Source organism: Lepus europaeus, chromosome 18 (genome assembly GCF_033115175.1).
Source record: "Lepus europaeus isolate LE1 chromosome 18, mLepTim1.pri, whole genome shotgun sequence".
Lineage (NCBI taxonomy): Eukaryota > Metazoa > Chordata > Mammalia > Lagomorpha > Leporidae > Lepus > Lepus europaeus.
In genome coordinates this window covers 22,941,887-22,967,232 of record NC_084844.1, presented here as the reverse complement: position 1 = coordinate 22,967,232, position 25,346 = coordinate 22,941,887, and the positions used below count along the sequence as shown (strand labels likewise).

The 25,346-nt window shown below is 59.3% G+C and overlaps 2 protein-coding genes across 6 annotated transcripts; one reads left to right on the top strand and one right to left on the bottom strand.

Moving 5' to 3' along the window:
- Window positions 1-391: 391 nt before the first annotated feature.
- Window positions 392-18,943, bottom strand: CACNB1 (calcium voltage-gated channel auxiliary subunit beta 1). Of its 4 annotated transcripts, none has more exons than XM_062215880.1 (14): window positions 18,785-18,943; window positions 16,401-16,487; window positions 13,474-13,593; window positions 12,280-12,402; window positions 11,769-11,905; window positions 11,494-11,570; window positions 10,964-11,118; window positions 9,879-9,959; window positions 9,400-9,458; window positions 9,182-9,291; window positions 8,882-9,033; window positions 4,589-4,684; window positions 4,014-4,199; window positions 392-2,509 (listed from the first exon to the last, which is right to left on the bottom strand). In XM_062215880.1, exons 1-14 carry the CDS (start codon window positions 18,866-18,868, stop codon window positions 2,045-2,047), a joined length of 1,932 nt encoding a protein of 643 aa, XP_062071864.1. In that variant the 5' UTR covers window positions 18,869-18,943; the 3' UTR covers window positions 392-2,044. The 4 variants fall into 4 exon arrangements, with proteins under 4 accessions (XP_062071864.1, XP_062071865.1, XP_062071866.1 ...); XM_062215881.1 differs by lacking the exon at window positions 10,964-11,118 and adding an exon at window positions 10,211-10,230 and having other exon boundaries at window positions 393-2,509; XM_062215882.1 differs by lacking the exon at window positions 10,964-11,118 and having other exon boundaries at window positions 393-2,509; window positions 9,879-9,955.
- Window positions 18,944-21,304: 2,361 nt separating this feature from the next.
- RPL19 (ribosomal protein L19) lies at window positions 21,305-25,346 on the top strand. Of its 2 annotated transcripts, none has more exons than XM_062216772.1 (6): window positions 21,305-21,410; window positions 22,331-22,437; window positions 23,812-23,934; window positions 24,378-24,498; window positions 24,782-24,892; window positions 25,137-25,346. In XM_062216772.1, the coding sequence occupies exons 1-6, from the start codon at window positions 21,406-21,408 to the stop codon at window positions 25,258-25,260; spliced, it is 591 nt and encodes a 196-aa protein (XP_062072756.1). In that variant the 5' UTR covers window positions 21,305-21,405; the 3' UTR covers window positions 25,261-25,346. The 2 variants fall into 2 exon arrangements, with proteins under 2 accessions (XP_062072756.1, XP_062072757.1); XM_062216773.1 differs by lacking the exon at window positions 21,305-21,410 and adding an exon at window positions 21,418-21,494.

The following is a 25,346-nucleotide window of genomic DNA, read 5'->3' as shown; positions in this document are numbered from 1 at the left end:
AGCTCCTCATGTGGAGGGTCTCGTGTCTATTGTCCTCTGCACAGCTCCTGGCCCAGAGCGTCCCTGCAATGGACTCCGGAGCTCTGGTCCCCCAGGGCCACCACCCCATGTGCAAGAACCAGGAGGCTGCAGCCATGGCTGCGGTGCTGTGTGAGGCAGGACAACTGTCGCCAGGCCACGTCCTGCCGGCTGGGGATGGAGACGGGCTCAGCCACCTGCTGACTTGCCTGCTTGTTCTCTCAGGCTGGCTCCGGCAGACTCTCGCCCCTCCAACCAAAGGCAGGGGAAGAGCGCTGTGCTGGGAGGCACACACCTGCGCCCCACCCCCACCCCAAGCTGGTCAGTGGGGATGTGAGGAGCATCTGTGGAGCCGGCACTCAGTCCCTCCTTCTCCTGAGTTGGCACCCAGCAAGGCCACAGGAGCAGAAAAACAAGCATGTGCCTTTAAGATTTTGTCCCAGTGAGCTTGGGCTTGTACCCTGCATGACAACAGTAGCTTCCATGTCTGTGGCCCTGCTTGTGGGAAATAGGCAGGGCCCGGGGCCACACAGGGAGCTGAAGCTTGCCACGCAGCACCAAAGGCCTCAAGGAGCCGCAGAAACAAAGAACCAGCTCTCCTCTGAGTCAGCAGGCTGCACCTGCAACCTACCTTGCCCCACCCCCCAACATGGCCGCAGCCTCCGCGTTTCTAGGCTGACAACAAAGATGCAGGCTTGGGAGGTGGCCGCAGAGGACAGGACGGCGATTTTATGTGTGGCAAAATACTCCTAGAGTACAGACAGACAGACAGACGGGGGCACAGGACACCAGACTGGGAGGGGGGAAGGTTGGGCAGTGGTGTCTTGCCTTCTAACCAGTGAGTGAAAGCTCACCCCACCCCCGGGGCGGGGAGTGGGACAACATTGGCACAGGAGGTGGCGAGACAGGCATGAGTGCCTATCCCTGAGGTGGGCAGCCGGGCAGGGCCCAGTCCTCGTTGGCACATTCGGCTCTCTCTGGCCCAGCCGGGCTGCTGGGCTGCTGGGCAGGTGCGTGCGGCACAAGAACCCCAGTGGGGCGGGTACAGAGGCCCGGGCAGGGGTTGGGGGGGGTGGACATAGGCAGACAACAGGATCAGAGCAGCAGCAGCAGCAGCAGCCAAGCCCCTCAGAGGAGGCCGAAGGTCCTGAGGTGGTGGTCACCTCCTGGGCACCAGCCTTGGGACCCCAAGATGTGGGTGAAGGAGATTTTTTTTTTTTTTTTGGTTTAAAATGAGAGGGACCAGAATGTTCTATGGGTACCATACCCAGGTGGCACAGGGAGAGGGGTGGGGGGCTCAGATGCAGAGGAGCCCCCTCTTCTGATGGCAGCAGGCGGGGGATGTTGAAGGCAAAGCTCATTCCAGGGGTGGGTGAAGGCTGGGGCAGGGAGGTGGGGGTGGGGGCACTGCCAAGGCTGTGCAGGGCAGAGGGTGCCCTATCTGACGGCCACTCACCTTCCCTCCAACCCTCCCAGGAGACAAGCTCCTCCTCCGCGGCTTTCACCTACCAGGCAGTGCTGCCAGGAAGCTGGGGCAAGGGCGTGTGGCGGGCGTGATGAGGGACCAGGCTGCGGGGCTTGCGGAGGAGGGCCTCCATGGGAAAGAATCTGCGGCCTCCCTCTCCAGGAAACTCAGCCACCCCTTCCCCAGTACCCCAGGTGGGGAAAAGCAGGGCCACCCTCTGAAGGCCCCTCCCTCAGAGCCCGGCATAAAGTTAGCAAGTGCACCTTTCCTCTGGGCGAAGGGAAGCGCCCCTAAGACAAGACGGGAGAAAGGGCCACGTGAGAATGGTGGGCATCCCCGCCTTCCGCGCACGGGAGACGTGGGCACACCGTCAGCGGGTGCCTACGGGCCTGCCGGGAGCTGGAGTGACACCCCCCCCCCAAAGAAACCCTCACCGCCGAGCAAGGGCATCGGCCAGGAGGACCACGGTGCCCCCTGCAGGCAGGACACAGCCCCGGGGGCGCCCCTGCGGGCCCCTCCCTGGGCTGCGAGCCCTTCTGCCCACTGCGGGACTCCTGGTTCTCAGCGGATGTAGACGCCTCGCCCCCAGCCCTCCAGCTCGTTCTTGTTGCGCCCCAGAACCCGACCCCCACCCTCTGCGCAGTAGCGGGCCTTATTCCGGGCCCGGTTCCGGTTGTCGGTCAGCTCCTCCTCATAGTCTTCCTCCTCCTCCTCCCAGGAGCCCTGCCGCGCTGGCGGGGTGCCGCCCCCTGTGGGGTCTCCAGGCCCCGGCCCCTCCGAGGGGTCAGTCTCCATGTCCACACACGAGTCGCCCAGCTCCGTGTAGGCAGAGTTTCGGCTGCCGGGGGTGTCGGCATCGAACGTGTCTTGGCGGGACAGTGCCCGCAGGGTGCCTGCCCGGCCCGGCGGGTGGCTGCTGGAATAAAGGCCCGGGGGCTGGCCCAGCTCCCCCGGGTACTCGTGCACGCTGGCGTGCTCCCCGGCGGCCCGTTCCAGCGGCTGGTCCCCGGGAGCAAGGTAGGGTCCCTGGTTAGCAGACAGACGTCACACACCATGCAGGTCAGGCAGAGGCGAGAAAAACACAACAAAGCAAGGCAGGTTAGTGACGGCACCGAGAACCCCAGCCTGGCTGGGGGCAGAGGGCGCTGGCTCTAGGGGAGGGGCACCCGGGCAAATAGCAACCCTGCAGGGACCCCCGTGTGTTCGCTCCTCTGAGAGGGCAGGGGGCGCCCCACCTCCTCAGCCCTGAAGACGCACGCGCTCTGACAGCAGCCATGGGCGAGCACCCACGGACACAGCCACCACGTCCTCTTCCGTGGTGTCATTAATGCCGCTTAGGGCGGATCATTGTTATCAGCTCATTAGTCTGTTAGTGGTTGCCTGGGTTAGTCACTGTCTCCAGTTTTCCAAATACATTAAGAGCATTTCAACTCAGACTGACCCTGGCTTCTGCGGCCCACATCAGACCCCAACCACGGGGTCTTCTCTCCTCCTCCCCAACCTGGTCTGATGACAGCCTCCAGGGTTGATGCGACTCCTCCACTGCCCCCATCAAGGCCTCCGAGCAGCAAACCGGGCAGGCCCAGGGTCTCCCTCGCCCACAGGAGACCGCCAGCCGGCTCAATGCCCTCAACACCAAACGCTGGTGAAAGGCAGGGGTGGCCACTGCCACCACAGAGGCCACCACATGGGGTTCAGTGGGAGGTATTCTAGCATTCTAGCGTCCCTGCCACCTGCGGCTGTGTGGCCCTGAGCAAATGACTCCCGTGTCTGTGGCCCCGTTGCAGAGTGATGGATCAGACGGGGAGACCTGGGCGAGGCCAAGCCCCAGCTCCCTCTGAGCGGAGTCCGGGTGCCCTCTACACATAGAGCACTTCCACCTGAGATCCAGAGAACAGACGGGCACATTTGAAGAGCCACAGTGTGGGGCATCTCCTGAAACCATGCACGCAGTGGTGTGACCTCAGAGCTGGGCTGTGGCTCCCACAGGAGGAGGGCCTTTCCTGGATTCTGCTTCATGAGGGTGGGGGTGCGACCTGAACCCCCAGGCTATTCTACAAGGTGGGTCTCTCCTAAGGGGCCGCTGGGGTTAGGGGAGCAGGAAGGGCTGCCTCTCGGAGGTGAACGGCCCCTGCTCTGTGGAGTCCAGCAAATGAGTCCATTGGTCTTGCTCACGAGTTCCTCCCGGCCCGGTCTTCTCTGGGCCCCCAGCAGGCCTCACGGGCCACAGGCAGCAGATGGAGTCCCAGGGAAGCCGGCCCGGGGAGGCAGCACCAGCCAGCCCCAGTCCCATCAAAGACCACAGACACCGGAAGCTGCCGCTCACCACGTTTTTTACAAAATAAAGTTCTTCCCTTCCTTGCCCATGTTCCCTGCACTCCAGTTCCACGCCCTAGGCGGAGGGAAGACAGGCGGTCCCCCGCTACATGGCATGCTCCTGCTGTTGGGGCACCGCGCCGCCGCCCCGCTGGGAGGTTTCCAGCCCGCCCCAGAAGCTGAGGTTTCTCCTGAGCGAGGTGAGCACCTGTACCTGGAGGTTGGAGACAGGGGCAGGGCTGGCAGCCAGGGCTGCGGTGGCCATGGTGCGGTTCAGCAGCGGATTGGGCGGTGTGCTGCTGGGCGGGTGTGTGGCCTTCCAGTAGGCTTCCAAGTACTCGGCCAGGTGCTCGCAGGCATCCTCCAATTGGTTCTCGTCCAGGATGATGTCAAACATTTCCTGTGGAGGCGGGGTTAGGGGCGGGGCTGGGATGAGCAGGGGCGCAACCAAGGGGTTGAGGGTGTGGCCTGGGTGCAGTGGGTGGAGTCAAGGGGTTGAAGGACAAGGTTAAAAAGAAGCCTCTGGCAGCCCAGAAAGGGAAGGCTATAGAGGTCTTGGCACTGGGTCCAACTCCCTCCACCATAGGCCTGACTCCCCACAAAGAAGGGATGCTTCTGGGGCTCAACCCCCCCGTGATTGCCTGGCCAGAGCTCTTCCCTGAAGACCACTCTGCACTCAGGGACCTGGCCCAGGAGCTCCTGGTGATTCTGTCCCCTGTGCAGGCCCCGGGAAATCAAAGGAACCCAACTGTGCTCCCTCATCCTCCTCCCCCGGGGCCCAGCACTCACGGGCGGACACTGGGCCAGCTTCTCCGAGGCTGCTATTTGGACGTTGAGGTGTTTGGACTGAGACTTCCCCCGGGACTTGATGAGCCTCTGAAGTACCTGTTTCGGAGGGGAGAAGAGGAGGAGCAGTGGAGGGATCTGGGTACTGCACCAGGCAGACAGGCAGAGCGTGTGCTGAGTCAGCATGAGGGCCCCGCGCCGTCTGAGCACGCTCAGCTCTGGCCACCTCTGCAGAAAGGACCCTTCCAGGGCTGGGCATCTGGTCAGCTGCTGAGGCTCCAGTTCAGACACTTGGGGAATCCCAAATTGGTGAGCCTGGGTTCGAGCTCCAACTCTGCTCCTCATTCCAGTTTCCTGCTAAAGCACACCCTGGGCAGTAACAAGTGAGGGCTCAAGAAGTTGGGTCCCTGCCATTGGTGTGGGAGAATTGGCTTGAATTCTAGGTTTCAGCCTGACTCTGCCCTGACCGTTTTGGGTATTTGGGGAAGAACCAGCAAATAGGAGCCCTCTTTCTCAGTCTCTCAAATAAGTAAATAAATATTTTCAAAAATTCTATGTTCTGGGGCTGGTATTGTGGCACAGCAGGTTCAGCTGCTGCCTGCAATGCCAGCATCCCACATGAGCTCGTTTGCGTCCCGGCTGCTCCACTTCCTGCTAATGCGCCTGGGAAAACAGCAGACGATGCTCCAAGTATTTGAGCCTCTGCCACCCACATGGGAGACCTGAATGAAGCACCTGGCTCCTGGCTTTGGCCTGGGCCCTCCCTGGCTGTTGCAGCCATTTGGAGAGTGAACCAAGGATGCAAGATCTCTCCCTCTCTGTCTCACCCTCTCTCTATAAATCTGCCTTTCAAGTAAATAAAGAAATATTAAAATTAAATAGGAAATCCAAAAAATTGGACTGTATGTTTTTAAAAAATAATTTTCATTTTTGTTTGAGAGATATAGACCCACAGAGAGAGCTATTCCATTGACTGGTTTACTCCCAAAATGCCTTCAACACCTGGTCTGGACCAGGAGCTCCATCTAGGTGACCCACACGGGTAGCAGGGACCCTAGTACTTGGGTCTCATCGGCTGCCTCCTGAATTGCACATTAGCAGGAAGCCGGATCAGAAGTGGAGCCAGGATTTGAATCTAAGCTCTCTGCTGCAGGATGTGGGTATGCCACACAGCATCCTGGGTGTTGTGCCAAACACCCACTCCAGTCTGTATGTTTTGTTTGTTTGTTTTTGTTTTTTTTGACAGGCAAAGTGGACAGTGAGAGAGAGAGACAGAGAGAAAGGTCTTCCTTTGCCGTTGGTTCACCCTCCAATGGCCGCCGTGGTTGGAGCGCTGTGACAGGCGCACCGCGCTGATCTGATGGCAGGAGCCAGGTGCTTCTCCTGGTCTCCCATGGGGTGCAGGGCCCAAACACTTGGGCCATCCTCCAACTGCACTCCCGGGCCATAGCAGAGAGCTGGCCTGGAAGAGGGGCAACCGGGACAGAATCCGGTGCCCCAACCGGGACTAGAACCTGGTGTGCCGGCGCCGCAAGGCGGAGGATTAGCCTAGTGAGCCACAGCGCCGGCCTGTCTGTTTTTCATGGCTGAATTAAATAATATGTGAGTTCTATCTCAATAAAGATGTTTTCAAAAATCAGTGAGTCTGAGGGTGATATTTAGTCTAGTGGATAAGGTGCTGGTCAGGATGCCCATGTCCCGTGCCAGAGCACCGGGGCTCAATACCTGGCTCTGGCTTCCTAGCAGTGCAGACTCCGGGAAGCAGCAGTGATGGTCAACTGTTTGGGTTCCTGCAACCCATGTTGCAGACTTGGATTCAGTTCCTGGCTCCCAGCATCTTTGGTTCACTCTCCTGCACAGGTGCAGGGGCCCAAGGACTTGGGCCATCTTCTACTGCTTTCCCAGGCCATAGCAGAGAGCTGGATCAGAAGTGGAGCAGCTGGGACTCAAACCAGTGCCCATATGGGATGTTGGCACTGCAGGTGGTGGCTTTACCTGCTGCGCCACAACACCAGCCCCATGCCTTTCAAAAACAAAGACATAAACATAAAACAAAATTTTAAAAACTGGTGAATCAGAGGCCAGCACTGTGGCATAGCCTGTGGTGCCAGCATCCCATCTGGGCACTGATTCGAGTCCCACCTGCTCTACTTCCAATCCAGTCCCCTGCGAATGGCCTGGGAAAAGCAATGGAAGATGGCCCAAGTACTTGGGCCCTTGCATCCACACGGGAGACCCAGATGAAGCTCCTGTTCCTGGCTTTGGCCTGGCTCAGCCATGGCTGCTGTGGCCACTTGGGGAGTGAACAAGCAGATGGAAACTTGCTCTCTCTGTATAGCTCTTTCAAATAAATAAATACATTTTTTAAAAAAAAATTTTTTAAAGTAGTGACTCTGAGAGACAGGTATTCAAAGAACAGGAGTTCTTTGTATGATTCTTCCAACACTTTTGTAAATTTATTTGAAAATAATTTTTTTTTTAAATCAGATATGATGCTAAGTAGGTATGAGGCATTCTGCATAGTTAACCCATTTATTTAACCCTCACAATAACCATGTGGGCATGCCTATGTGGAAAACAAGGAAACCAGGGCATTTGCCAGAGAACACAGAACTGGCAAGTCGCAGCCCCGGGATGCGAAGCCAGAGTCCCCACCCTTCACCTCCGTGTGGAAATGGAAGCATTTGCTACTTCCCAGCCCACAAAGTGCTTCTGCATCCATTATCTCATTGGCTCCTCTCCAGTGCCCCAGCAGCACTCTGATCTCATCTCCCTTGTATCTCCTGAGAAGCTCAGGACTCAGGGGCAAGGCCTTGTGCACAGCAGGTTAAGCACTGCCTGGGATGCTGGGACCCTGCATCCCCAGTCAGAGCGCTGGCTAGAGTCCCAGCTACTCTCTGCTTCAGACCCAGCTTCCTGCTATGTGCCTGCAAAGACAGCAGACGATGACCCAAGTACTTGGGTGCCTGCCACCCATGTGAGAGGATGGATGGAGTTCCTGGTTCCTGGCTTTGGCCTGGCCCAGCCCTGGCTGTTGTGGGCAGTTGGGGACCAGAGAATAGACGACTTCTCTGTGTCTCCCGTTCTCTGTCACTCTGTTTATCAAATAAATACATCTTTAGGAAAGAAGAAAGGAAAGGAGGGAGAGAGGGACTTAGACCTCAGAAAAGTGAAGTGGGGGCCAGCACTGTAGCTTAGCGGGTAAAGCCACCGTCTGCAGTGCCGGCATCCCAAATGAGCGCCGGTTCGAGTCCAGGCTGCTCCACTTCCGATCCAGCTCTCTGCTATGGCCTGGGATAGCAGTAGAAGATGGCCCAGGTCTTTGGGCCCCTGTACTCGCGTGGGAGACCTGGAGGATGCTCCTGGCTCCTGGTTTCAGATGACCAGATAGCCATTGTGGCCATTTGTGGAGTGAACCAGCGGATGGAAGCCCCCCCCCCACCCCGCGCCTTTCCTCTCTCTGTGTAACTCTGACTTTCAAATAGATAAATAAATCTTAAAAAAAAAAGAAAGAAAGAAAGAAAGAAAAGTAACTGGCACACAGCGTTCAGCTCACAAGATGTTACTATGAGGTAATAGTCACCACTGTTGGCAGCCGTCATTCATTGGCCAGTGTCCTGGGTTTTTATATCTGTTACCCTCAATCCTCTCCACAATAACACAAAAGGGATTATAATCCCATTTTACAGGTGAAGAAATTGAGGCTCAGAGCCTAATAGTTCCCCCAAGCTCCATAAAAACAACAAATCAACAACAATAAATAAACAAATCAACCAGAGCATGATTCAAACCCCATGCTGTCTTCTGATTTCAAAACGGCTGCCGAAACTCCTCCTCCAAGTTTCTCAGGGCCTCACCAACATTCAGACGGGAGTGGAGCCCTACCAGGAGCAGCATGCCAGCCTCCTGCCAACTTCCTCTCCGGCAGGGTCTACACTGCCCTCGCAGTGCAAAGGGCAGCCCGCAGAAGACAAGGAAGACCTCCCAACTGCCAAGAAGCTGGGTGACGCAGGAACAAAACGAAGCAAATTTTCTCAGGTTTCCGGCCCAAGGCTGGGAGTGGGGACAGAGTCCCGGCCTGCATGACCTTAGTCACGTTGACAAAGCTGAAGCAGGCTTTTGCTAGGTGCCATGCTCTGGTGTCGGGCTCTCTTCACAGAGGAGAAAATGAAGGCACAGGGGGATTCAGGGGCCCCTCAGTGAGCAGTAGAGCTGGGACGCACATCCCAGCGGCCGCCTCCAGGACACGCCTTCTAAACCATGCGAGCCCCACCAGGGTCCAGCCCCCGCACCCACCTTGGGGGAGGTGATCTTGATGTAAACAATGATGGGCGCCAGTGAGGTCTTGGAGAGCTGGGCAGGGTGGTTGATGGTGTCCGCGTCCAGAGCGACCAGCTGGAGGGTCCGGGCCAGCTCGAAGATTCGTTCAATCTCACTCTGCACCTCAGCTGGGTAGGGCGGGGCGGGGGGAGGGTCACAGGGAGGGGAGAATGTAAGGGCGCCCCCTCCCAGGAGGCAGGGAGTGGAGGGGGCGCTGCTGGAGCTGGTCCCACCCACCCTGCCCACGCCTCCCGCAGCAGGTGGTGCGGGGCTCACCCAGGCTGGAGCGTGTGTTGGAGCGCTCGATGATGATGTGCTTGCTGGGGTTGTTGAGGACGGAACGCTTAGCCAGGGAGATGTCGGCTGTCACCCGCGTGATGGAGATCCTGGCGGCGGCGGAGGGGCAGTCGGGCTCAGGGCGGCCAGCACGCCCCGCGTGCTCCCCAGGCTCCCTCAGTCCCAGGCTCCCCGGGCGCCAGCCCCCAGGGTCTCACCTGCCATCAAACCGATGCTTCAGGAAGTCAAACAAAGCTTTCTGCATCATGTCTGTCACCTGGGGGGGCGGGGCGTCAGGGGGAAGTCAGGCACTCAGAGCCACTCAGGAGCCAGCGCGGTGGAGGGGTGTCTGCACCCCACATTCCACTTCCCTCTGAAACCCCTGAGAGAAAGGGGCCTCTCCAGGGGCGGGGTGGGTTCCCTCCTGGGTCTGAGGGGCCACCAAGACACGCTCTGGCTCCCGAGGCTTTCAGGTGGCCTGTCTGGGAGGGCTCTTCTGGGTATTGCTCTGGGGACCTGGGCTTCTCTGAGGGGGTCCTCCACGAGACAGGCCCCTGGAGGGTCTCCCTATAAGGTCTGCAGTTCCCTGGGGGGATGCTTGAGGTGAGGGGTCTCTCTGTGGTCTGAAGACCTTTCCAGGGAGGCTCTCTGGAGGTCTGGGCCCCAGTGGGCCCACCCCCGCTCCAGGGGCTCCTACCTCATAGCCCTTGAGCGACGGTCCCACCAGGATGATGGGCCTCATGGAAGGCACCACGTCATACGGGGGCACGTGCTCTGTCTGGGGAAAGCAGGGTGGGGAGACCCCAGGGTGGAGACGGTGTTAGCCCCTCCCCCCCAACTCTAGGCTCCCCCATGCATCCTTGCCTCCCCCTGGCCCCAAAGCCCAGATGTAGGGGTCAGGCAGGAGGGGGGGCCAGGGAGAACCAGGAAGGGTAGGGAAATGGCAGATGTGGGAACGGGTGTTAGAAGGTCCCCCCCCCCGGCTCATCCTGGGGGCAAGGAGGGGACACAGACAGCTGTGATACTCACCGACTTCTGCTTCTGTTTGGCTGGGTCCAGAGATTGCCAAGAGAGGGGAGGGGGAGGGGACCCAGGCAGGGGCAGAGGGCAAGAAGGAGCCGGGACAAGAGAGCGGGCAGACGAGGAGAGATAACAGGGCATGCGTGTTAGTGACAGACGGAGCCAGAGAGAGGGGACGGGACCCCATGCCACGCGGGAGCCAGAGATGGCGCTGGACCAGGGCTAGGAGCAGGACTGCCAGTCCGGCACCCTTGGGAACATTCAGACACACCCTAACCCCTCTGGGTCTTGGACCAGACCTGGTGAGGGCAGCAGCCCCTAAATTGGTGCCCACCTCCTGCCCCCAGGGTATGCCAACCTGCTTATTTAAGGGCTGCCTTAGCTGTCTTGCTCTGCAGCCAACAGACCCCCTCCCCCATGCGCCCACTCATGGGGTCAGAACAGGACGAATAAAGAACGCCAGGGTGGGGCACACACGGGGAGGCTCCACTGGGAGTGAGGGCAAGGGCAGGTGTCACTACCACCAGACCCTGCTTTCCAGGGTGGAGCAGCTCGCCAAGGGCAGGGGCCATCCCTTCCTGGGGAGTGGGCCCGGGGAGGGCTGTGTGTGCACGTGGACGTGCCCGTCTACCCCTCCCTCTGCCTCGGCGGGAGGCCCTGGACGAGGCTGTGCCACATCGGAACCCCTTCCACCCACCCCTGCCCCCCAGAGCTGGGCCCTGACCCCCTCCCGTCTTGCAAGAACTCAGCAGCGAGAATTACCTTCTTAAAGAAGGGGATGCGTGTGCCGTGGGGTGGCGGGGTGGTGACACTGCTAACGCTAGTCTTGGCAGAGCCGCTCTGCTCACCGAGCTCTGCCTCGTCCTCCTCTAAGTCTAAGGGCTCTAGTTCAAAGGCTAAGTTAGTCATCTCGTTACCTGGACCGGCGAGTCAGGAGAGAGGGGGAGGGAGGCGAGGTGGGGAGGAGGGAGGTGGACGTGGAGACACAGAACGCAGGGATGGGGATGGGGAGAAGAAAGAAGAAGAGGTGAATGGAGTGGGGCTGGGGGAAATGGATGGGGGGCGGGGTGCAGGGAGGGCAGGCAGAGATGGAGCTACCAAAGACAGGGGGGAGGAGAGACACACAGGCCCAGCTTGTGGGGAGCCCACTCTTCACGGAGGGGGTGCCACTACACGTGTCTGGGGAACTAGGGTCGGGCTGACTCCTACTGTAGGGAGAGGGGAGTCAGGCGGTGGGAAGACCACCCCATCCAGGAACCCCCCTCACCCCCTGGGGTCGCAGCAGCTCTTACCACTGGCAGGGGGCGTGGGGCGGCGCGTGCCAGTCACCACGTCACCCAGACTGGAGCTGGAGTTGTCGCCTGATTTGCTGTGTGGGCAGAGGCAAACGGAGCCTGTGAGCAAAGGGGTGGGCGTGGGGGTGGGGGGAGCTCGGCCTCCCACATGCTGCTGGCGGGGGGGGGGGGGTGCTCTGTGCCCTCAGGGGCGGGGGCAGCCCATCCCTTCAGGCCTGGCCCTGGCAGGCTGGGCCCTGCCGGGGCCAGGCGCGCCCACGCCCACCAGGCACCTGGAGCTGAGGCGGCTCTGACGCAGCTTCTGTTCCTGCAGCAGGCGCAGGCTGTCCAGTTTGACGGGGCTGGGGATGAAGCCAACCTCGCAGCCCTCCTTCACCAGCCGCCCGATCCACCAGTCGTTGTTGTATTTCTGCAGGCAGCACAGTGGGCGGGCAGGAGAGAGCAAACAGAAACTGGAGGTGCAGGCAGCAGCCCCCTCCCCGGGAAGCCACCCCAGACGTGCCCACCCCTGACTCCAGCTTCCGAGTGTGGCCGCCCATTCTCAGGATGATTCCGGGACCAGCATCCTCTCTGGCCATGGACTGCCTCTCCCTTAGTGCAGCCCCTAGGTGTTACCACCTCATTTACCAAGGAAAACTTAGAGGCTCAGAGAGGCGAGAGATTTATTTATCAAAGGTCACACAGCAGAGTCTGCCCTGCTCTGCTTGGCTGAGAGGCCCTTCCCCCCGGAGCTCTGGCTGCCCCCTACCCGACCGCCCTCCTGATGCCAAGTGACATCCCCACCTCCTTGATGTGCAGGAAGTCCTTGGGCTCAAAGGTGATGGCCACTCCCTGCACAGGCACCTCATCCCCTGGAGACGGATTGTAGCCAACGTTTGTCCGCACGGCAAATGCTACTGGCTTGGTCTGGAGGAGGCATGCGGGGAAGAATGGAACCAGGGGTTAAACCACGCAGGAACCCGATCACGCAGCGGTCTGCCTCGGGCGTGGCTTGGCAAAGTGCACGCTAAGTGGGCTGTGCGGTTTTCCATACTGAGGTGAATTTTTACAGTACAAAAGGAAGCAAAACTGGCATTCTGTCCTCTCGGTGTGGGGGAGGGGCCAGGGGATGACACCATGGGTGGCTTGGGAGCCTAGAGGACCACCCAGAAGGAATGAGGGTGATGACAATCAGGGCAGTGGCTCCTGTTCAGCGTGCCAGGGACCCCCCCAACACGTTTCCCACGCACCACCTCACCGCTTCATCACAAAGGCTCCATGACTGCTCCCTTCATCTTAATGAACAAGGAGGCTGAAGAGCAGAAGAGTGAAGTGACTGCCTAAAATCACATGGCTATCAAGGACCGGGGTGGTGGGCGGGCATTGGGCGCAACGAGGAAGACACGGCTCTGGATGGCCGCATCCCGTACCAGAGTGCTGGGGCTCAAGTCTCAGCTCCACTCCCCACTCCAGCTTCCTACTGGTGCACACTCTGGGCAGCAGCAGTGATGGTGCAAGTGGTCGGGTCCTTGCCACCCATGTGGGAGACCCAGATTGAGTTCTAGGCACCTGGTTTTGGCCTGATCCAGCCCCAGCTATTATTGGTATTTGGGAAGTGAACCAGCTGATGGGAGATCTCTCTCTCTCTCTCCTTCCCCTTCCACCTATTTCTTTCTCTCTGGTTTTGAAATAAATAAATTTTACAAAGAAGTCAGGGCCTGGATTCCAGCCCAGTAAGTCTGACTCTAAGAAGTGGCAATGTTGAGCACTTTTCAAGCTCCTGTGATGTGTGGGGACTGTATTAGGCACTTCTTACCCTGGGCAAGCAGGGAGGGATGTCAGCCCACATCTGACAGGTGAGCAGGGGCATACTGAGGTCCAGGGACACACAGCTAGGAAGTGGCTGAGCCAAGACTTGACCCTGGTCTATCCAGGCCTCTGCTCGGGCCTGGGATTGGGAGAGATAACGCCAGCACAGTCCCTCCCCACAGTTCTCACCTTGGCTTTCTCAAGCTGGGCTAATGCCTGGCGCTCTGCCTCCTTCCTTAAGGCTTCCCGGTCCTCCTCCAGGGAGACATCAGAGTCCGACGGACGGCTGGTGTAGGACTCGGCAGAGCCCTGAAAGCAGACACAGCCAGCTCAGGGCCAGCACTGCCTCCCCCAGTCCTGGGCCTGGGAAGACATGGAGGTGTCACCCATCATGGATGACTCAAGCCCCAGCCGGCCCAGCATGACACCACAGGGCTGGGGGAAAGTGGTGTTAGAGGGAAGGGTCCAGGGGCTGAGCTTGACAGGGCCCCCGGGAGGAGTACGGCCCTTGGAAGGGTGAGAGCAGTAAGCAGGGGGTTAAGGCAGGTCCCAGGACAGCTGCTTGGGGCCCAGGGAGGGGTGGGAACCTGATAGGGGCACCGCGCAAGGGAGGAGTGCCAGGGGACGAGTCTCCACTCCCCGCGCCTCCTTCCCTCCCTTGCCCGGCACGGGCTGAGATACACTCAGCAGAAGCCCAGTGGTGCTGCTCACACCCGCTGAGCTCCAAGCTCTCTGCACCAAAACGCTGCCATCTCCTGCTTGAGAGGGGAACGAGATCAATCCCTACCTCCCTTGCTTCTCTAGTTGGCACCCAGGACACCCCACTCAGAGCCCAGACCCTAGCTCTTGGAAGATACAAGAGAACCCAAGAGTCTCAGTGGGGTACAGGCAGAAGAGGCAAGTTAAGAGCAGAATACGAGGCAGCCTTTTCTCAACACCATGGCTGCCAGGTGCCGGGGTTGAAGCAGGGTCAAGAGCCTGCTGTGCCAGGAAGTTGGCCTTGACCACACTGGCCAGCCTGGAGCACAGGGAACTCCTGTACGGATGCATAACTCCTGTACGACACACACAGCCTGTGCAGACCTACTAGAACAGGGCACGGACGCCGGATTCACACGCATGCTTGGTGTATGATGGCAAGTGTGTGAGAGTGTGGCTGTGCGTGACTAAGCATGTGCAGCTATGTGTGAGTGCAGGCCACAGGGCACCCCAGGGGTCTGCGTCCCTGAGGGAGAGAGGCATGCTAAGGACAGGAGCCGGGAGGTGTGGATTCGTGGGTGACTGTGCAGGGGTGGTGCTGGGCACAGGTAGGAGGGAATGTGGGGGAAGGACAGGCCCTCAGGGCCATGGGGATCCTTTCCTGAGGGTCACCTGGCCAGGAATGCCCATTAGGAAAGGAAGAAGACCGAGCCCCACCTCCCCCAGAGGCTCCTGGCCATTAGCTGGTGCAGTCGCCCATCCTTCTTGTTGCCAAATAGTGCAAGTGGGAGACATGCAGGGGAAGGAGTGGGGGTCACTATGAGAAGCTGGTAAAGGGATGCATTGGGGGGAGTGGGAACCAGCGCCCCGATCCTTCTCCACCCCTCTGAGCAGGCAACCAGACACCGCTGAGCCAGAGAAGCAAGACACAGAGACAGACGGGCAGACCCCAACACAGAGCGGGCACACAGGCGCACGCATGCACACACGCACACCAGAAACAGCGGGAGACGGGAAACCACGAGGGGCACATGAGACAGCTGCAGGGGAGGCCCCTCCGCCAGCTTTCCTGAGGGGCTGCTCCACCCACCCACCACCCTCACCCCATCCCCAGCTCACCACCGCCAGGGTCCGGCTGGGCGCCTCCATCCCAGCGCCCTCAGTGCCTGGCCCTGCTGGCCTGGGGGTGGCCCAAACTGCCCGTCCCCCCAGGGGGCTCAGGTTACAAGCAGAGTTGCTACATGTGCAAACTGCTGGGGTATATTTAGCTCAGAGATGTGGCAAGGACTGCCCCCCCACTCCCCACCACCTACTGGGGGTCAGAATCAGGAGCTGAGAGGAGAACCGGAGGCTGGGGGTCTGACCTCCTGGGTTGGCAAACACGGAAGGAACCAAGGCCATTTTCTGCCAAGAGGGGCAACTGGGCCCTGGCCCAGTCCTGCCAGGGCGGGATGAGGAGCGATGGAAGGGAGGACTTCCTGGCTGCTTGTATACTTAGGAGATGCAGCATGAGGTCCCCTTCCTGAATCTCACAAGTCGGGCCTGGGCTCAGGGTGCCACATGTTGCAGAGACAGAAGAACCAACAAGAAGGACCTCACCCCCATCTGCAGTAGACGCGCCTGCACCATCCTCTTCCTCCTGGCCCGAGGGGCTCACCTCCCTTCCTGGGCTCATCTATAGACCCTGCCCATCTCCTCCCCAACACATCCGTGCCCTTATCTGATCCCAAGCCCCCCTCTTGCCTTTTCGGGTACCAGGCTTTATTGAGATGCTCAGTAGTCATAGCAACCACATGTCTGCCTCACTGCCTCTCCCTGAGCCCAGGAGAGCCTGGGGTTCAGATTCAAAACAGACATGAGAGTGGCAGCACGCTAGCTCAGCCATCCCCCAGCAGTCAGGGGGTGCCGGGCTGCAGTCCTCTAGAACTCAAACCCTTCCTGTCCCCTCACTACACCTTCTCTGTGCATTAAACAGTCACATCTGGGCACAAGGTCCCTCCAGGAACGCAAACGTCCCCGCCCCGCATCCCCTAGGATATGCCTCCACCCTACCCCACCACAGATCCTGGGGGAGGACATGGAAGCAGCCAGCCGGCAGGGGGAGTGGGTGACAGCCCGAGGCAAGCTAGGAGGAGGCAGGCCAGGCTGTGCCTGAATGGGATGACGCAGGCAGCGCAGGCAGCGCGAGGCTGGTGCCTGGTGCTGGGGGAGGGGCTGAGCGGGGGCGGGAGCTGAGGCAGTGGGTGCAGCTGACAGTACATCCAGGAGCGGTCATGGGGTGTCAGGATGATGGGGTGGTTCCAAGCAGGTGACAAACGACAGGGGGAAGGGTGCCTGGAGGAAGCAGTAGACCCAGCTCCCCGTGGCTGCCCCCCACCAACAGCGGCCTCCGGGCTCTCCCTGAGCCTCCCAGGTACCTGGCGCACAAAGCTGTTGGATGTTGTATCTGAGGAGGTGCTCCCGTCGGACCGTTTGAAGCGCCCTTTTCTCTTGCTGTATTTGCCCTGTGGAAGCCAGGGAGGAACACGCATGGAATCAGAAAGGACCTCTCCCAACCCTCATCCCATCCGACCCAGAGCTACAGCCAGACCTGGGCAACATCACTCCCAGAGGGGAGCACCCCCCTGCATCTTCTTCCTGAGGTGGTACAGCCCAAGGAGAGGGAGGGTCCTCAGCTTCCCGTAGGGCCCAGACTGCGGCCAGGCCAGAGAGCCCCAGCAGGCACACACACAAACCCCCAAACCAAGCCAGAGAGGCTGGAAGGCGGAGGCACTGGGAAGCCAAAGGCTCATTAGGCAGTGAAGCTAATTACGATGCTGAGTAGGCTGCAGAGGCCTCCGGGGAAGGGAGAGGCTGCCTGCAGTGCCGGGGTGCAGAGAGCGCGGGGAAAGCCCCCCTCTGCCTCCCGGGGAGCTGTGTGCCTGCCGGGGGACCCGAGAGAGAGGACTCACCAGCCCAGCTCCGCTTCCCCCATGCCCACTCCGTCCTTCGCTTTCACACAGTGGGGAGGGGATGGCGGCTCTGAGCTCTTAGAGACCCAAGGCTACATTTCTGGGAAGCAGGGAGGGGGCGTGGAACTGTATTTGGAAAGTAAACATCCAACCACCCCCCCAGCCCAGGGCCCTGCCGTCTCCTCAGCCCCCTCCTCACAGTCACAGTGGCCACACCCCTCCCCAAGGGGTAAGCTGGAGCAAGCCCCCACCCTCCACCTTTCAGCTGCCACTGCCCACGCCCCATTCCCAAGGTATCCACCAGGCCATGTCAATTTAAACTTGGCTCCGCCCCGAGCCAGGCCTCAGACACAGGCCACAGGTCTCTGGGGTAGGTAAGCTCCAGTGGAGTGGACACTGCCTGACCAGTCCTGTGGCCACACGCTCAGACTCAGGGCTTGGGGGACTCCCAGGCCTCCCTAAGGGAGCTGCTTTTTCACCCTGCCCAATTCGCATCCCCACACTTGGCTCCAGCGCAGTCTAGAACGGGGAGGATGACTGAGGGGCCAGGCCTCCAAACCCCGGCCCCAACCAAAGAGCCTCACGAGCCGGACCCGACTGAGGGCCCTTGCTCCCGGGGAGAAGGAGGGAGAACTGGAGAGAAGGGCACCCAGGGGCCACTCCAGGCTCCAACTCCTTGCCCCTTATCCCAAAGCACACTGATACCCAAACTCTAGCTCTGAGGCTCCCAGCAAACCTAAGAGAACCCCCCCAACCACGAATCCCGGACACCACCACCACCCCCAGGCCTGGCAAAGGGAGTGGCGCTCAGAAAGACAGGGGACAGCTGAGAGGAAGGCCCCAGGCAGCTGCCTCCCAGGCTCCAAGGGGCCTGGGGTGGCTGGAGGAGGTATTTTTAGGTCTGATCTGACCCCCTACACACCCATCAACCACATTATGGTGCTTGCAGTTGCTCCCCGCTGGCCCCAGCACCAGAAGAGTTAATGCTATCCTTGGAGAAGGACACATCCCAGAGAAATGCCCTGGCATGACCACCGCAGACGCCGCCGCCTGGCACCTTATGGGAACCCACCGCCATGCCCAAGAAGGAACGTTCCTTCCTGGGGTAGCCCAGGGGCACAGTCGCGGTCCCTGAGCAGCAGCCCCCTCCCCCAGGTGAAACAGCTCTTCCCCTCCAGCACTGCCAGTTGGCACCCACCCAACTTTCCAAACTTTGGAGGCGGCTTGCTGCGGGGGGTGGGGGCGGAGGGAAGGCAACGTGGGTGTGGGGGGAGGGGAGCTAGCCCAAGACAGGGATGGAAGCGAGGTGGCTGGGAGAGGGACCTGGCCAGGGGCTGGCACCTTCCCCACCCTCGAGGGCCAGTGTCTGCGGCTTCGAAGGCCTGTTGGCACCGCCCTCTGACCACCGCCTCGGCCATCTCCCCGTGCCACCCCCGCCCCACCCACCCCCGCCCGGCGCCCTAAAACGTGCTCGTCGTCGCCCCCTTGCCTGGCTGGCTCTCTAGCTCCCCTCAATATCTCCTCCTCAAGGCTCGAGTCTCCCCAACAGCACCCCGGCTCTTAGCCCACCGGAGCCGGTATCCGAGCAGCAGCGACCCTGACGCGGGCGGGGAGACGAGGAGGCGACGGTGACAAGCGGCCCACCGCCCCCTCCCCGCGCCGCAGCACCGCAGCCCAACTCCGGGCCAAGCGCCCATCAATCATTAACCTGGAGGACGAGGGGCGCTCAGGCTCCCCTCTGCCCTCCGCGCCCGGCACGGAACCCGTCCCTCGCCGGCGCCCCTCGAGCCAACCCCAGCGAGGTCCGCGCGGGCGGCCCCCTTCCCTCGGGCCCGGCTGCCACGCCTCACCTGCGGGCTGGGGTCGAAGACCTCCATGGGGATCTCCTGGGAGGGTGGGTAAGGACCCCGGGACATGCTGGTCTTCTGGACCATGGAGAGGAGCCTCTCCTCCGGCCGCCAGCCCGGCCTCGCCGGGCGCCCTCAGCGCATGAGAGAAGCCCGTCGGAGCCGAGGGCGGCGCAGCGCAGCCAGCACCGGGTCCAGACACCCAGCCCGGCCTCCGGCTGCCCCCTTCCTGCCCGGCCTCTCTCCTCGCGCTGTCTCCACTGCCGCCGCCGCCTCCTCCGCCCCGAAGGCTCAGCATCTCCCCCGCCCCCTCCGCTCCCACCCGCCCCTCCCTCCCTCCCTCCGCCCTCCCCGGCCCCGCCCCTCGCAGCCCCTCCGCCGGCTGCGCTCAGACAATGGGAGGGCGGCGCGTCCCTCGGTCTCTGGATGCCGCCGGCCGCTGGCCTCTGACCGGCCCAGCAGCGGGGGGGTGGGGAGGAAGGGAAAGCCGGCTATGGGGCGGGGGGGGGGGGGCTTTTAACAGTGAATTCTCGGCACCGCCCCCCTTTCGGATCCAGCGGGTCTCCCCAACACACTCCTTCCTGCCTGGGCCACCAGAACTTACAGGTCCCAGTGATGCTGGGACCCGGCTTTAACTCCTTTCTCCCCAGTGTGCGGCGCAGACCAGGTGCCTCCCTTTCCAACATGGCTCTGGGATGGGATGGGATGGGATGGGGTGGGCGTCCTAGGGGGGGATTCCAACGGAGACAGCAACAGGAAATCCCAAGGAACCAGAAGTCCTTCTGCCCCAATTAGTTACCAGGATCCCCCAGGCTCCTCCAAAAAGCCAGCCTAGGGCGGACTGAGGTCCCTGATCCTTGGAAGAGAGACAGGATGAGGAAATAGGCGCTGAGAACCCACGGACTAAAATCAGATCACGTGACCTTTGACCTAGAACTGTTCCTTTATTCTTACATGCAAAGCCTGGCCCACCAGAGGAGACATGCGCTGAGCTAGTGGGTGGACGCACAGTGGGTTTTGGAAAGAGCCCTTGGCACCGGTTTGAGGCTCTTCCTGGTGGTGAGGCCCTGGACAAATCACCACACTTCTCCGAGCCTCAGTTCTCCTCTCATATAAAATGGGGTTGCAGGCACTATGGTATCTTTGTCACCTGGGATCACTGGGAGGATGAGGGAGAATTAAACAACATATGGCTGGGCTTGGAGATGCTGTAGGGGATGGTCCCACCCCTCTGCATTCCACTCCTTCCCTTGCTGCACAGAAATGAGAAATGGGACGCAGACTTACCCTGGTTAAGTAACCCTAAAATGCCAGACCCAGCTGGCTGTGTTCTGCTGGAGGAGAGACGGTGGGAGACCAAGAGGATCCCTCCCCAGCCTGGATGCCTGGACGCTGCTAACAAGTGAATGGCCAGCCACACCTGTGATCACATCACCTCGGGGAAAGGGGAGTAGGGAATGAGGATGAAATCCAATCACACTGCTCCCTGAACAGCTCCAACCCTGAGCAGGGTCCCCACCAGCCCCTGGGGACAAGAGCGCCTGGCAGGACAGGGAAGGCATGGGCTTTGCCACCAGGAAGACCTGCATGGGCAAACTGTTACCTCAGCAGCAAAGCCAGGATGACAGCCATCGTGGGGGTGTTAGGCAGGGACACAAACGTTGCTTGCTCTTCTCTGACCTCTGCTGCTTGGCAGCCAGGGCAGTTCAGGTGAGAGAGGAGGAGTGGCTCAAAGTAAAGCAAGAGTCGGAGCCAGAACTCGAGAATTTGGGTTTCTGGAATCCCAGAAGGCTCCCCTTGCTTGTCTACGTCGGGTTGCCCAAGGCAGGAGGAAAGAACTAAGGGTGGTCCCGCCGTTCGTATTTCGCATTCACTCGTTCACCAATGCAGAATTCCCAGCGAGCGCCGCTTGCCAGGCTGCGTGTCCACTGCAGCAGTGGAGCCCAGCAAGACTGGCTCCCGCCCTCCTAAAGCCTGCCTTTGCACATGTTAGTGCATCTGACTTTCACAACCGAATGACGCAAACGTTAGGAACAGCTCCACTTCTCAGAGGAGGGTACGGAGGGACCAAGAAATCAAGGGCCTGCAGTGGAGCAAAGACATTCAACTAAGGTCTTCTGGGGACATATTTTGTGCCCTAGAGGTTCCAGTCCGCTTCAAGAGTGAATAAGAGGCTGTCGTTATTCTCTCTCGCCTCGTTCACTAATTTCGTTCCCCGCTAATAAAACATCCTTACACGGAATGCTGGGCGCGTGCAAACAGGTCGCTCCCGCAAAACCTACCCCCCTCAGCCTGCGCGACCCAACGTGACTTCCGGCCACCCAATCCCACGTGACCGAGTTAGCGTTACTGCGCATGTCTCGTAGGAAGTAGGACTATACCACTTTGCTCTACGGAAGGGGTATATTTTCTATGTTTCTTAGTTTAAAACCCATTCCCGGCATTAGGCTTCCACTATCTCATGTCTTTAAGGAGGAGTTATGTGATTTGGGGGTGTCATAACTTGAAACTACATGGCGGGAATACGGATGAAAGCGGGGCAAGGTTTGGGCTCTCCCCTTCGCAGATAATGGGAGAAGCCTGGGCAGAGCGAGTCCTTTCCTTTCGCCGCCTCGGCCGCAGCCATGAGGTAAGGGCTCGCGCGTCTCCGATCTGGGCTGAACCGGGCTAGCGGGGGACGTGGGGCTCGGAACCGGCCCCCCGGGTCCAGCAGGTAGGATACAGCCACGCTGGTGCGGCCGGCCCCGGAGCTCGCGGGAGAACGGAGCCCACGAGGCCCCGGCCTCTGGGGCATGGCGCGGGGAGCGAGGAGGATGGCGTCACGGGGAACCGAGACCAGGAAGGGCCGCCCCGGCGGGTACCGCGCCCCGCGCTTCTGGGGCGACCCAGGCAGGCAGGGCAAAGGTAGTAGCGGCGAGCAGGCCTTGGCTTCCTTGGGCACTGGGAGCGCCGGGAGCCACGCCGCTGTGCTCCCGTGTGACGTGGGACAGGCTGGGTAGGCCCTGGGCCTCGCGACCGCCGGGGGGAGGGCGAGCCGAGCCGCAGCGCCCTCACGGCTCTACACGTTCTATCGCTCGTAAAAAAAAAAAAAAAAAAAAAAGCCCTCTGACGATGGCTGGACGTGAGTTAGCAACATGCTAAAATAAAGAAAGCAAAGCAGCGTTGTCTGCATCCCCGGACCGGTGGGCTCGGGGTACTTAACACTTATTTTTTTTTAATAGTATTTTCTTGTCTTAATCTCATTTTCCAAAAGGGCACATTGAGGCACAGAGAGGGTAAGGCTTAGCTTGGACTTGACTTCAGGGTGGTGGCCTGGAGATTTAACAAACACCTTGATGTAGGGAGGCTTCTTCGTGGAAGATGGGGCAGGTGGTGGAGAGCCGGGGCTGGGGTGGACAGGTTTGCCATCACTAGTAACAGCATCAGGGGGTCTCACCCAGCTTTGTTAGGGTTCAGGGTAAAGGACCAGAGCCCGCAGGGTGGCCTGGGGAGGCTTCTGCCCGCCCAGCGGTGGCTCCCAGGGCCTGATGTGTTTTCTGTGTGTCCCAGCATGCTCAGGCTTCAGAAGAGGCTTGCCTCCAGCGTCCTCCGCTGTGGCAAGAAGAAGGTCTGGTTGGACCCCAATGAGACCAACGAAATCGCCAATGCCAACTCCCGTGAGTACTTGGGACCCGTGTCCTTTCCCTCCCTTTGTCTCAGATGAACATAACAATGTGTTGGTTCTTTGCAAATCTAGGAACAGGCATGATGCAAGGGAAAGAGTCACAGAAATGGAAATGAGTGCCAGTTTAGCTTTTCCTGCTATTTGTCAAAGGACAGGACTCTGGGGCGCCTTTTTTTTTTTTTTTTTTTTTTTTTTTTTTTTTTTTTAAGATTATTTGAGAGGCCAGCATTATGGTAAGAAGTTAAAGCTGCTGCCTGTGATGCCGGCATCCCATCCCATTTCATTTCCTGGCTGCTCCACTTGTAATCCAGCTGTCTGTTACTGGCCTGGGAAAAGCAGTGGAAGATGGCCCAAGAGTTTGGGCCCCTGCCACCCACTTAGGAGGCCTGGATGAAGCTCCTGGCTCCTGGTCTGGCCCTGGCTACTGAAGTCATTTGGAGTAAAGGGGGGAAAAAATAATATCTGTTTGAAAGGTAGAGTTAGAGGTGGGGAAAGACAGAGAGAGATGTTCATCCACTGGTTAGCTCCCCAAATGGCTATAACAGCCAGGGCGGGAGGGTTGGGCCAGGCTAAGGCCAGGAACCCAGAACTCCTTCCAGGTCTTCACATGAGTGACAGGGACTCAAGCTTGACTTCTTTTGCTTTCCCAGGTACGTCATTGGGGAGCAGGATGGGTAGTGGAGCAGCCAGGACTCAAACCAGCTCTCATATGGGATGCTAGCATTGCAGGCAGAGGCTTAACCTGTCATGCCACAACACTGGCACCCTCTGAGGCCTGTTGACCAAGGATTGTTCCAGGCAGTTAATAGATAGACATCAATTCAACAGGTAACACTTTATGTACCTGAATTATTTCCACATTATATTGGAGATGTTCTTTTAAATATAAACATTCAAAAGGTGGAAATTTTTTTTAAGGCATGAAGTAAGTAGCAGTTGCATTATCTACATTTTTTAATGTTTTGACTTAAATTTATTTGAAAAGCTGAGAGATCTTCCATTTACTGGTTCACTCCCCAAATCCCACAACAGCTGCGACTGAACCAGACCAAATTCAGGAAGTCAGTCTGGGTTCCTCACTTGGGTGGGAAACATACTTGAGCAGCCACCTCCTGCCTCCCAAGGCGCCCGTTAACTGCAAGGTAGATGGGCAGTGCAGCTGAGACTGGAACCAGGCACTGGTATGGAATGTGCACGTCCCAAGTGGCATCTTGGCTGCTGTGCCCAACACCTGGCCTCCCCTACCCCCCGTTTTATTTAGTTAATTTGTTGGGCTAGGGATATGAGCAGCGCCTGAGCGGTCCTGTTTGGACTGCAGGTTGTGGCCGGACTCCAGCCAGCTGACCAAGTACATTGTGTTTTCCAGGTCAGCAGATCCGGAAGCTGATCAAAGATGGGCTGATCATCCGCAAACCTGTGACGGTCCATTCCCGGGCTCGGTGCCGGAAAAACACCTTGGCACGCCGGAAGGGCAGGCACATGGGCATAGGTGAGTGTGGGCTCCTCTCTTCTCTGAAGTAGTGGTGACTGAGATGAAGCATATTCCGGATCTTTTTCTTTATGTCTGATGTGCTTTGTGTCTGGGTGTGAATCGGGAGTTTGGCACTAGGATTGGACTTGAAGGAATTCTTGGTCGTATTGCTTGAGCCACTACCACCTCCTAGCATCAGAATAATGTGAAGCTGTGGAAGCCACACCGGAACCCAGGCCTCGTGCAGCGTTCCACACTGCCATGGCGTGTGTCCTTCCATAGCCACACTCCATGAAGTGAATGGGGAATGAGTGCCGTGTTTGTGCTTGCTTAAAAATGGTGTGCAAGGAATGCCGTTCGCTGGAATTGTGCCGTAAATGGGCGGCTCTGGTGGCCGACTGGAAACGTGATGTGCTGCAGTGGGCCTGCGTGGTAGCTGATGCTTTCTCTGTTCCGGGCAGGTAAGCGGAAGGGTACGGCCAATGCCCGGATGCCGGAGAAGGTGACCTGGATGAGGAGGATGCGGATTTTGCGCCGGCTGCTCCGGAGATACCGTGAATCGAAGAAGATTGACCGCCACATGTACATAGTCCCTCTTCCTTGGCCCAGGACCCGTTTGCTGCTTGGATGGCTTGTTTGCACAGAGCCAGCTCTGGCCTTGCGAAGGGAGCCTTCTAAGAAAGCTTTTCCATTCGAGTCTGTTTTCTCTCCCCCGTGTGGTTAGGCTAGCCTCAGAATTCCATTTATCTGCCAGGCTCACTCTCGGCACAGTGTCAGAAGTCCTAGCTTAGAAAGTCCCTGCAGCCCAGGGACCGGCTTAAAGGACAGCTCCAGGGGCTGACCAGGACTGTCCCTTGCCCTGCAGGTACCACAGCCTGTACCTGAAGGTGAAGGGGAACGTGTTCAAGAACAAGCGCATCCTCATGGAGCACATCCACAAGCTGAAGGCCGACAAGGCCCGCAAGAAGCTGCTGGCGTAAGTGGCTTTGGGGGCCGCCCGGCTCCGCAGGGGCTCGCCCTCGCCTCCATCAGAGGGGTTCTTGGGTGTCTTAACCAGGCACACGCTCTGCCAGAAACAGAGCTGTTAGGGTAGAGGCGCATGCTGCTGGCCTGTCCCCCACCCACCCACACCAGCTGCCCCTCACTGTCAGGGTTGGGACTGTGGGTGAGTTCAGCGGCTCCTCGTTCCCAGCTCTGACCGATCTTTCTCCCCTGATCAGTGACCAGGCTGAGGCCCGCAGGTCGAAGACCAAGGAGGCCCGCAAGCGCAGAGAGGAGCGCCTTCAGGCCAAGAAGGAGGAGATCATCAAGACTCTGTCCAAGGAGGAGGAGACCAAGAAGTGAAGAGAAACGACGCCCCCTCCTGTCTGTACATAGCGGCCTTGGGGATTGCCATGGGTTGGTCATCAAAATAAAACACGTGTTTATCC